The 12,002-nt window shown below is 53.8% G+C and overlaps 1 protein-coding gene across 2 annotated transcripts in view; it reads left to right on the top strand.

Moving 5' to 3' along the window:
- Positions 1-12,002, top strand: part of PAK6 (p21 (RAC1) activated kinase 6) — a 35,416-nt gene that overhangs the window by 19,140 nt on the left and 4,274 nt on the right. For both annotated transcript variants that reach the window (XM_084775282.1, XM_084775283.1), the window contains exons 4-6: positions 7,281-7,489; positions 8,303-8,953; positions 11,395-11,892. In XM_084775282.1, the coding sequence (XP_084631408.1) occupies positions 7,286-7,489; positions 8,303-8,953; positions 11,395-11,892 (1,353 nt within the window). In that variant the 5' untranslated portion in view covers positions 7,281-7,285. The remainder of the gene's footprint in view (positions 1-7,280; positions 7,490-8,302; positions 8,954-11,394; positions 11,893-12,002) is intronic.

Here is a 12,002-nt window from a genome sequence, read left to right as displayed (position 1 = left end):
ACCTAGATGGTGACTAATGATGATTCCTTCCTCGAAGAGCTGCCAGCCTTCTGAAAGGGCCTAACAGGAACTCAAACACAGCTCCCTCCTTTTCTGATTTTGAGTCTTTAAACCCCTTGGACTACAGTCCCTCTTTCAGTGGCCCCGGGCCTGTGGCTCCCTGAACTGACACACCAGCTCTTTTCCTGGGCTTACTGGCTATGGCAGCACTTCTCCAGAAAGCCTCTGCCAGGGGCTGCTGCATTCCCGTCTGCCCAACTTCCTGTCAGGGGAGCCTCCTTCTCTAACTGGTTTTGCCTGGAGTCACCCCTCCCAGCACCGGGCACCCTGCTCTGATCTAGTTATGGGTCAGTTGGAAAGCTGGAAAGTAATACTGAAAGCACTCCTTAAACACCGCAGTGCATTTCTAGCCGGAGGTCTGATCCTCAGCCAGCCTCGCTCTCCTGGGTTAGAGCTAGTGTCCAACCAAAGGGGAGAGGCTGCTTGTGTTGGCATCTTTCTATGTCAAGTCTGAGGCCACGCCCTCTTTCTCAGGCTAGAGAAGAAGATACGGTCTCTGAGGAAACTCCCTGCCTTGCTCATCTCTGACTCCAGGTCCCCTTTGGATGAACAGAGATGGACACAGAGGTGGGGTCCTGGGGTGGCATTTAAAGACTGATATAGCCTGATTTGATCGAACGCCACAGCCTGGTGGCAAATGCAGCAACTACTCTTTCAGGGACTCTTGGAGATATGTGGGAAGCAGGCCCTAGAAATGGTATCTTGGAGACCTCTAACTAAGCAGCCGTCCTGGGCAGAGGATGTTGGTATTCCAAGTGTTTCCTCGTGGAGACTGGGCAACACTGGCTATCATGGCGCACTCTTCCATTTAAAAGTATTTTGGGGGCCTGAGAGATGGCTCAGTGGTTCAGCGCACTGTCTGAGGGCTGGAGAGATGGCTCAGTGGTTAAGCGCACTGTCTGAGGGCTGGAGAGATGGCTCAGTGGTTAAGCGCACTGTCTGGGGGCTGGAGAGATGGCTCAGTGGCTAAGCGCACTGTCTGGGGGCTGGAGAGATGGCTCAGTGGTTAAGCGCACTGTCTGGGGGCTGGAGAGATGGCTCAGTGGCTAAGCGCACTGTCTGGGGGCTGGAGAGATGGCTCAGTGGCTAAGCGCACTGTCTGGGGGCTGGAGAGATGGCTCAGTGGCTAAGCGCACTGTCTGGGGGCTGGAGAGATGGCTCAGTGGTTAAGCGCACTGTCTGAGGGCTGGAGAGATGGCTCAGTGGTTGGGCGCACTGTCTGAGGGCTGGAGAGATGGCTCAGTGGTTAAGCACACTGTCTGAGGGCTGGAGAGATGGCTCAGTGGTTCAGCGCACTGTCTGAGGGCTGGAGAGATGGCTCAGTGGTTAAGCGCACTGTCTGGGGGCTGGAGAGATGGCTCAGTGGTTAAGCGCACTGTCTGAGGGCTGGAGAGATGGCTCAGTGGTTGGGCGCACTGTCTGAGGGCTGGAGAGATGGCTCAGTGGTTAAGCGCACTGTCTGAGGGCTGGAGAGATGGCTCAGTGGTTCAGCGCACTGTCTGAGGGCTGGAGAGATGGCTCAGTGGTTGGGCGCACTGTCTGAGGGCTGGAGAGATGGCTCAGTGGTTGGGCGCACTGTCTGAGGGCTGGAGAGATGGCTCAGTGGATAAGCGCACTGTCTGAGGGCTGGAGAGATGGCTCAGTGGTTGGGCGCACTGTCTGAGGGCTGGAGAGATGGCTCAGTGGTTGGGCGCACTGTCTGAGGGCTGGAGAGATGGCTCAGTGGTTGGGCGCACTGTCTGAGGGCTGGAGAGATGGCTCAGTGGCTAAGCGCACTGTCTGAGGGCTGGAGAGATGGCTCAGTGGTTAAGCGCACTGTCTGGGGGCTGGAGAGATGGCTCAGTGGTTAAGCGCACTGTCTGGAGGCTGGAGAGATGGCTCAGTGGTTAAGCGCACTGTCTGAGGGCTGGAGAGATGGCTCAGTGGTTAAGCGCACTGTCTGAGGGCTGGAGAGATGGCTCAGTGGCTAAGCGCACTGTCTGAGGGCTGGAGAGATGGCTCAGTGGCTAAGCGCACTGTCTGAGGGCTGGAGAGATGGCTCAGTGGTTAAGCGCACTGTCTGGGGGCTGGAGAGATGGCTCAGTGGCTAAGCGCACTGTCTGAGGGCTGGAGAGATGGCTCAGTGGTTAAGCGCACTGTCTGAGGGCTGGAGAGATGGCTCAGTGGTTCAGCGCACTGTCTGAGGGCTGGAGAGATGGCTCAGTGGTTGTGCGCACTGTCTGGGGGCTGGAGAGATGGCTCAGTGGTTAAGCGCACTGTCTGAGGGCTGGAGAGATGGCTCAGTGGTTAAGCGCACTGTCTGTGGGCTGGAGAGATGGCTCAGTGGTTGGGCGCATGTACTGCTCTTACAGTTTGCTTCTTGGCACCCAGGTCAGGTGGCACACAACTACCTGTAACTCCACTTCCAGAGGGTCTAACTCCCTCTTCTGGCCTTTGAGGCCTATACACACCTATACACAAGTACACACACACACACACACACACACACACACACACACACACACACACGGGTAAAAAATAAAATAAACCATTACAAAATAGATTAAAATATTTTTATCTGCGTGTAGTAATCTACACCTGTAACTAACTCCAGCACTTGGGAGACAGAAGCAGAGAGACCAATAGGGGGCCAGCCCGGGCTACATCATAAACATCTCATCTAAAAAACCAGGTTGTTTTCCTGGGAACTGGGGAGGGGACAGTTAGACTGTACCCGCACACACCTGCCACCCGCTTTGATTTCACCTTTCATACATAGGTTATGATCTGTTTCTAATTAATTTGGAGGTATGCTATGAGCTCATCTTTTCAGGTTCATTTCCCCCCACATGGATATTTAATTGCTTCAGCTACATTTATTGAGAAGCTCATCCATTCCTACCATATTGCAATGTCACTTTTTGCCATAAATCAAGTGACCTCATCTGAGCGGGTCTATTTCTGGGTTCTTGCTCCTGCCCCATTGCTCTGTCAATCCCTGCGCTGTCTCTACAAGCATGTTAATTGCAGTAACTTTGTGGTAAATCTCAATATATATTTAGTATGGCCCTCCAACTTCGTTCCCTCAGATTGCTGCTGCTATTCCCGGCTCTCTGTTTCCCTGCACATTTTAGAATCAGTGTGTCAGTTTCTGCCACAAGAAATATGCTGAGCCTGAAATAAGTCCGTAGGTTGACTTGGGAGTAGCTGACATCTTCACAGTGTGAAGTCTTCAACATATGAGCATTCTTTAATATCTCTAATAATGCTTTACGGCTTTCCGTACGAAGAGAATTAGTCCTGGGCACTTGCTACTTTTAATGTAAAATGATAAATAATGTCATTTCATTTCTCTCTTTTTAAAGTTCATCTTTATTTTATTTTGCATGCGTACGTGTGTGTTTTGTATATGTAAGTGCACCACATGTATACAGGAGCCTGCAGAGGTCAGAAGGGGTATCAGATCTGCTAGAACTGAAGCTCCAGGCAACTGTGAGCTGCCGTATGGGTGCTGGGAACCAAACCCAGGTCCTCTGCAAGAACAGCAATCACTCTTTTTGTGGGGCAGGGAGGAGGGAGTTTTGAGACAGCGTCTCTCTGTGTAGCCTTGGCTGTCCTAGACTTGCTTTGTAGACCAGGCTGGCCTCGAACTCACAGCGACCCACTTGCCTCTGCCTCCCGAGTGCTGGGATTAAAGGCTTGCGCCACCACGCTTGGCTACAGTAATCACTCTTAAGCACTGAACCATCTCTCCAGAACCTCTTCCTCCTCCTCTTCCTTTTCTTCCTTCTCCTCTTCCTTGTCCTTTTCCTCAAGACAGGCTCTCTAGTCCAGGCTGGCCTCAAACTCACTATATAGTGTATTTTTGATCCTCCAGTCTCATCTGTTATTACAGGTGTGAGCTATTGTACTCAGCTTTGTTTCATTTTATATAAAAAAATCAATTAGCTTTTACTTATGCTGACCTTGAATTGAGGACTTTCAAATTAATTTGGCTGTTGCAGATTCCTATGCCTTTTCTACTTTCATAAACACACTGTCCCAAGCACAGTTGGCCTGACCACATTTTTGGACGAGTGCCAGTGGGCTTTCTTTAGGGACACAGTTTTGTTTATTTATTATGTATACAATGTTGTGTCTGCATATACACCTGCAGGCCAGAAGAGGGCACCAGATCTCATTATAGATGGCTGTGAGCCAGCCTGTCGTTGCGGAAATTGAACTCAGGACCTCGGGAAGAACAGCCGGTTCTCTTAACCTCTGAGCCATCTCTCCAGCCCCAGATTTCCCATTGTTTAGATGGTTAGCTGATTTCTAAGTCTACCTCCTCCCCAAAGCTCCATTGACTGCTTCTGCCAGCCTCCAACCCCCACAATCTCTTGGGTGTTGGATTTTCTCCTCAGGTCTTTCTGCCGCCTCTAGGGAGATCTTGTTAAGGAACAGTGAACTCCATAAGGTACCAGAGTCGATACCGATGCCTTGCCTCCCCGTGAATTCCTGTACAAGAGCCAAGAGCCTACCTGTTGGCCAGCATGGGGGAGTTGGAACAATCAGGGTTCTGGGAGAAAGGCCTTAGTCAGTTCCCTTGTGGATCGGTATGTATTCGCACCGCTAGGAGATTTCACAGCTACGGAGGAAGCAACTGGGTCTGTGTCTTAGTTAGATTTCTATTACTGTGACTAAAAGCAAGCTGGGGAGGAAAGGGTTTATTTCAGCCTACAGTTCCAGCTAACAGTCCAGTCCGTAGTCGTGAATGGAAGATCAGGAACTCAAACAGGGCAGGGAGCCTGGAGGCAGGAGCTGAGGCTGAGGCCACAGAGGAGTGCTGCTTACTGCCTTGCTTGCTCATGGCTTGCTCAGCCTGCTTTCGCACTGAACCCAGGACCACCAGCTCAGGGTTGGCACCACCCAGAATGGGCTGGGCTCCCCCGCCCCCTCATCAACTACTTACTACTAAGAAAACACCTAGGCAGCACTGGGGAGACAGAGGAAAATGGATCTCTGAATTTGAGGCCAGCCTGGTCTATAGGACAACCAAGGCTATACAGAGAAACTCAGTCTCGAAAACAAAACAAAACAAAAAAACAAAAACAAACAAACAAAAAACCAGACCAAACTGCTGCTTATAGCCATATCTTATGGAGGCATTTTCCTCAACCGAGGCTCCCCCCCCCCCTCAGATAACTCCAGCTTGTGTCAAGTTGACATAAAACTGGCCTGCAGACCCAGGGAGAGCGACTGCCTGAGAGGCTGTGGAGCCTGACCTGCTGACTGAAGCAAGAGGCTGAGGCCAAAGCAATCCTGCACAATGGAGAGGCTGCATTACGGAGACGTGAGGTGTAGGGTGTCTGTGTCCCAGAACCTAGAGATTTAGTCATGACCCCATTGGGAAGTAGGGGGAAAGTATTTGGCATCACCCCTACCCAAGTGCCAGGGAGTGCCACAGGGAGTGTTAGGGAGGGCTGATGGGCTAAGGGGTATGCCATGGATCCCACTGCCTTACACATGGCGAGTTCCTGGTGAGGAAGTGGCGCTCCTGCCACCTTTCCCAGTGGGATCTTTTGCCTGCACATCCTCTGCCAAAGTGATGGGGGAAGCTACTGTTTCTGGGACGAGAGCAAGCCACAGTCCCGCACGCCAACTCTTCAACTGGAAGAGTGATATTCACGTGGAGGAAGAGGGTGAGCTGTGTAAGGCCGTGTATTTGCAGTCCCCACTGTTCCGGAGGCAGAGGGATAACTCTGCGGGAAACACAGTAAGAGCCTATGCAGACTCAGGGATGGACTGGTTCAGACCTGAAGTCTCTCGGGCTACTTCATCCTCAAAGGCACTCAAGTGTTGCTGATCAGAGTCCGGGACTCCCTGAGAACGACCAGGGCGGCCCTTTGGAAGCCCCCCTACCCCTCAGGTTTCCGGTTTCCCCCTCTCAGGTCCGGTCATATTAGCCTTTCCAAGCCCGCATCATTAATTGACAGAGTTAATGCAAACTCCAGATCAGTAAAGTGAGAGGTGCAGGCTTGACCACAGGAGACACTGTGTGCAGCGTTTCAGGATAAGATTAAAATAACAAAGTTTGTTTGTTTGTTTGTTTGTTTGTTTGTTTTTTGAGAACTTGACCTGTACTTGTCCTTGCGACCCCAGCCTTACCCCCAAGGCTGATCTTTTGGCTCAGCCCTCTTCAGAATTAAGGCAAAGCACGTGTTCATGAGGAGGACCCTTTTGGAGCTGCCAGGTCGTAAAATCAGCCTGGGCAACAGTGCTGCTGCAAGTTGACTGCATTTCGATGTAGTGTTGTGTGTCGCTTTAACAGGTTTCCTGTTGGTCTGTTGACAACAAGCAAGAGTTGACTGTGGGCTGGAGAGATGGCTCTGTGGTTGAGAGTTCCTGCCGCCTGCTCTTCCACAGGTCCTGAGTTCAATTCCCAGCAACCACAAGGTGGCTCATAACCATCTGTAATGTGATATGGTGCCCTCTTCCGGCTTGCAGGAGTACATTCAGGCAGAGCACTGTATACATAATAAATAAATAATTCTTTTTTTTTTTTTAAAGAATTGACTGTGAGGGAGTGTTTAACAAATCATTTGATTCAGTTTGCTATTAGACCTTTACTCTTATGGAATTTTGTGGGGGTTGGCAGTTCAGACAGGGTCTTGTTAAATATCCAAGCTAGCCTCAAACTCACAGCAATCGCCTTGCTACAACCTCCCAAGAGCTGGGACTGCGGCCATGTAACACCGCGCCTGACTCACGTTAAATTCTTAAGTAAGATTGCTTCCGGTTTTCCTTTTCTTCTTTGGCTGAAGACTCAAGGTCAAACCCACTTCACAAACTGAGCCTGCTCTCTTGTAACTTTTTGACACAGACTGATATTTGTCGTGGGTTCTATAAAAATACTCCTCGGCGGGCAACTTGGCACAAACAGGTGGATATCTCTTCCTTGCCTGTAGTCTGTGTTGGCCCCTCTCCTCTCTCTCTCTCTCTCTCTCTCTCTCTCTCTCTCTCTCTCTCTCTCTCTCTCTCTTTCTCTCTGTCTATCTATTTGCTACTGCACTTTTCTTATTTCTAAGACTGTCTGTTGGGAACCAGCCATTTCCCCGGAGGAAATCCAGAAGAGAGTGAGGGAAGCCCCAGGGACAGAGCACTTACTCTGGGAAACACCCAGAGGCTTGAGCCTGGAACCCAGCACCAACTGAGCCTCCCCAGGGTCCCTGGGACCTGCTCAGCTAACCCTCCCCCTGCAGGCACCATGTTCCGAAAGAAAAAGAAGAAACGTCCTGAGATATCAGCCCCACAGAACTTCCAGCACCGCGTCCATACCTCCTTTGACCCCAAGGAAGGCAAGTTCGTGGGCCTGCCCCCGCAATGGCAGAACATCCTGGATACTCTGAGGCGGCCCAAGCCTGTGGTGGACCCTTCTCGAATCACACGGGTGCAGCTGCAGCCCATGAAGGTAAGGAGGGCCAGGCTTATAGCCGGTGGCCAGCTCTCCCACTCCACAGGAAGCTCTGAAAGCCCAGAGGCCCCTGGGGGTGGGGCCTGCTTGGGTATCAGAATTGAGCCTCCTGCCTCAGTTCCCTGCCCATCAGCCTCTCTACCTGGGGAGAATTTTAAGCCAGATGTGGTGGCCCTTGATTATAATCCCAGCTCCTCACAGGCTGAGGCTGTTATGTTGTTATGAGTTGGAGACTAGCCTAGGCTCCGGGGTGAGGCCCTGTCTTGAAAAAAAAAAAAAACCCTCCAAACCACCAAAATTAATTAATTAGAATTTCAGTTAAACAACAATTTTTTAAGTATGTCCCATCCGCCACGTAGACCCGTAGTCCCAGAGGAGTGGCAGCTGTCACAGACCTGGGGTCACACAGAGAGATCTGAGAGTTGGGTAGGAATTGGGGGTCAGGAGCCCTGTCATAGTGTGTGGGTGGTGGGGGAGGGGCGAGGCCCCAGTACTGGTTTTCTCCAGATAGTTCTCTGAGGACCACAGGACTAGCTAGAGCCCGAAGAGCGAGCTGGTGACCCACTTTTCATATTGGACCGTAACGCTCTGACTGGCTATCTACCTGCCTGGGCTTTCTCTCCACATCCTTAAAGGCTGCACAGCCTGGGCCTGACCCATTGTGAACACAGGCAAATGTCTGGAACCCTAATGGATGGGTGGGTGATAAAGGAGGTTTGGGTGTGGGTGTTACTTCCAAGCCCCCCCCTGCCCCCCGTCCCTACCGGGAAGGCTCTGAGCCACCCCTACCCTTTCATCTTCCTCCCATAGACGGTGGTACGAGGCAGCTCAGTGCCCACGGAGGGCTACATCTCGGGTCTGCTCAACGACATTCAGAAGTTGTCAGTCATCAGCTCCAATACCCTGCGTGGACGCAGCCCCACCAGCCGGCGGCGGGCACAGTCCCTGGGGCTGCTGGGAGATGATCAGTGGGCTGCTGACCCGGATATGTACCTCCAAAGTCCTCAGTCTGAGCGCACTGATCCCCATGGCCTGTACCTCAGCTGCAACGGGGGCACGCCAGCAGGTCACAGGCCGATGCCATGGCCAGAGCCACAGAGCCCGCAGGCGCTGCCCAACGGGCTGGCTGCCAAGGCACAGTCGTTGGGCCCCACTGAGTTCCAGGGTGCTTCTCAGCGCTGCCTGCAGCTGGGTGCCTGCCTACAGAGTTCTCCACCTGGCACCTCACCCCCTATGGCCACAGGGAGGCGTGGGGTGAAGGCTGCCAAGCATAGCGCAGAGGAGGCCCGGCCACAGTCCTGCCTGGTAGGCTCAGCCATTGGCAGGCCAGGTGGAGAAGGCAGTCCTAGCCCTAAGACCCAGGAGAGCAGCCTCAAGCACCGGCTCTTCAGAAGCATGTTCCTCTCCACTGCCACAGGCTCTGCGAGCAGCAGCAAGCCTGTCCCGCTGCCACAGAACAAGGTATATCCACCCCACCTGGGGCTTCCTCCTGGAGTCACTGTAAGGTGGACAAGGAAGCAGGCCTAGCAGATGCCCCTAGGGCAATAAGTACTAGAGATGCCTAGCCTGCCTGGCCCTCCCCACATACTGGGTGAGAATAAGGATGTGAGAAATCAAAATGACTGTCCAACCAGAGTGGCCTCGGCTAATGACTGAGGCCTGAATCCACCATCTGAATCCATGTCTTCCAAAGGCTGTGTGTGTGTGTGTGTGTGTGTGTGTGTGTGTGTGTGTGTGTGTGTGTGTGTCACGGGCTGTAAGCCAAATGATTTCAGATGGAGGAGAGACCACTGTGGCTGACTTTCCTATTCTCTGAGGCCTGGCGGTTCTACACTGGGAGGCAGACTCTGCTTTAAAAGCATCTTTAACCAAAATCTCAGGGCAGAACCTCGAGGTACCAGCAGGGATGTGTGCCCTGGCCTGGACAGGATGGGGTCCCTCTGCCTCCCTCTTTGGGAGCACTCCTGGAGCCCCCTGCTTCCCGGAGGACTGCAGGGAGATTCTGGGAATCCGTACCTACAGTGACCACCTCCTCCTCTTCCTCCGTCCCCTTTTCTCTCCACGGTTATTTCTTTGGCAATGTACCATGAGAAGGCCAAAGGGTCAAAGGGAATCAGGCTCCAGATCTCACTTCCATAGTAGTGTGTGCTGTCCTGCCCCGCCTTAATTTTCCAATGTCCTTGGAGGGGCACAGCTTTCCAGAGAGTGTGGGCCATGAGGCTCAAGAGGACTGACTGGACCCCAGAACTTGGAGTAGAAGGACAGAGGACTTCTTTCCTGAGACAAACAGAAAGAGGAAAGGGAGTCTTGGGGGGCATTTCTTGGCAGGCAGATCAGTCTGTCTCACATCTTACCTGCCTGCCCATCCTATCCGCAGTGACAGTGGCACCGGTTCCCATTTGGCAGATGGTCCCCGCTCAGACGGAGCCAATGCTAGCATGTCCAGCGAGCCAGAGGCGGGCTGGGAAGGGACTCTCTAGGAGCTGTCATCCTGTCTCTGGTCTTGCAGGCTCCTGGGCCTGCAATCATGGGGGATAGTTAGAGATCCTGAAAGGCAGATGAGCATGAGGGAGTCTAAGCCAGGTCTAAGAAACAGCTGCTGTCTGACAGTGGCGGGGCCTCTCCTTGGACAGGGAGGGTGTTGAGGGCAAACTGGCTCCTCTGCTGTGGTGACAGTTTATGATCCAGCCTTAACTCGAGGGTGACCTGAGCCCACAGGTGCTCCAGTCACTTATGGAGGCACCGAAGAGGCTTCTTGGCTTCAGACACTGCTCTCTGGAAGGCTATGACGTGGGAGACATTCCCCCACTAAACTAAGGTGTGGCTGGGCGAGGCACAGCACTAGGTGAGGGTCAGTTGATCCCCCTTGTCCATTTGGGTGCACTGCAGGGGTCTTGGGGGAGGGGGTGCTGACACTGAGCTGGGCACAGACACAGGCTGTTTGAACTGCTGGTCATCATCACACTGTCCGTCCGCACACACTGAGAACACCCATGGGCATCTGTATGCCGGGGCACTCCCACACGGAAACAGGCTGGGGCTCGTGCAGAGATGACAGAATCTTCCTCTGACCATCTCTTTGTACCTGTGCAAAACCCAGTGAGTGCTGAGCTATCTGCCTCCGCGGTGGACTTAGGGGAGCCCTAGGCCGCCCTCTGTGTACCCCCTCAAGAGTCCCTCCCCATGTGCCTTTTAAAAACACAAGATCCTGGAGGGGTTGGTGAGGGGTGGGCTTCTTCCACCCCTGGCAGGAAGGCTGGAGCTCAGGAGAGGGCATCAGGGGCCCTCGGGGATAAGCTGTCCCTCCTCTGCCTCTCCCCACCCCCTCCCTGTGCCCCCCCCTTGACCTTCCCTCCTCTTCAGGCTGTGAGACTGGCTCCACTTCCTTCTCCAAGAGTTCCTTAGCCATGAACCTCTGAGTGGGTACAACCTCCTAGAGACACAGCCTCACAAGAGGGCTGCCAGACCCCAGCCCGGGCTTCCTCCCGGTCTTGGCTCTAGGAACCAGTCACAGCTGCCCTCTGCCCCTTGCCCAGGGCCTCTTCCACTCTCACCAGGAGCCTCTGACTCAGCTTCTCAGAGGAACCTGTCTTAAACGCCTCCCTGAGGTCTGCCTGTCAGTTACCCAGGAAGAAACACTCAGCTGGAGGACACCCCGGGGGGCCTTACCGTCTTTGGAGGGGTAGAGTGGGTATAAAGAGCCGCTCCTGGGCCTGTCACCTGGGAGCTTGGGTGTTGAGGATGCCTCTGTTGTCCTGGTCGGCCTCAGCTCATTGTTCACTCCCTCAGTTTAATCGGAAGTCCTGGGTGACCCCGCTAGTGTCGGCGCCATGGCAGCCAACCTTGCCTCAAATGCTCGCTGATCACGCCTGCTATTCCCTCTCTTTCCTTTGTCTCCACAGCTCAATTCTGCTTTCCGACTACCGCAAAAAGATCCCTCCCCAAACCTGGTGGCCAAGGCCCAGTCCTTGCCCTCGGATCAGCCCACGGGGACCTTCAGTCCTCTGACCACCTCGGATACGAGCAGCCCCCAGAAGTCCCTCCGCACAGCCCCAGCCGCCGCTCCGCTTCCAGGCCGGTCTTCGCCAGCAGGCTCCCCCCGCACCCGGCACGCTCAGATCAGCACCAGCAATCTATACCTGCCCCAGGACCCCACCGTGGCCAAGGGGGCCCTGGCTGGCGAGGACACAGGCATTGTGACCCACGAGCAGTTCAAGGCTGCGCTCAGGATGGTGGTGGACCAGGGTGACCCCCGGCTGCTGTTGGACAGCTACGTGAAGATTGGGGAGGGCTCCACGGGCATTGTGTGTCTGGCCCGGGAGAAGCACTCGGGTCGTCAGGTGGCAGTCAAGATGATGGACCTCAGGAAACAGCAACGCAGGGAGCTGCTCTTTAATGAGGTGGGGACCGGGGTGGGATGTCATCAGGGCGGTAAGTGTGCAGTGAGGCTCTGCACCTGGGATCGGGCGCGGCAGGGAGGCAGGGTAACGTGACCATGGGATACCGTTGC

Source organism: Acomys minous (assembly GCF_964271855.1).
Source record: "Acomys minous genome assembly, chromosome: 3".
NCBI lineage: Eukaryota > Metazoa > Chordata > Mammalia > Rodentia > Muridae > Acomys > Acomys minous.
This window is presented reverse-complemented; position numbering and strand designations above follow the sequence as displayed.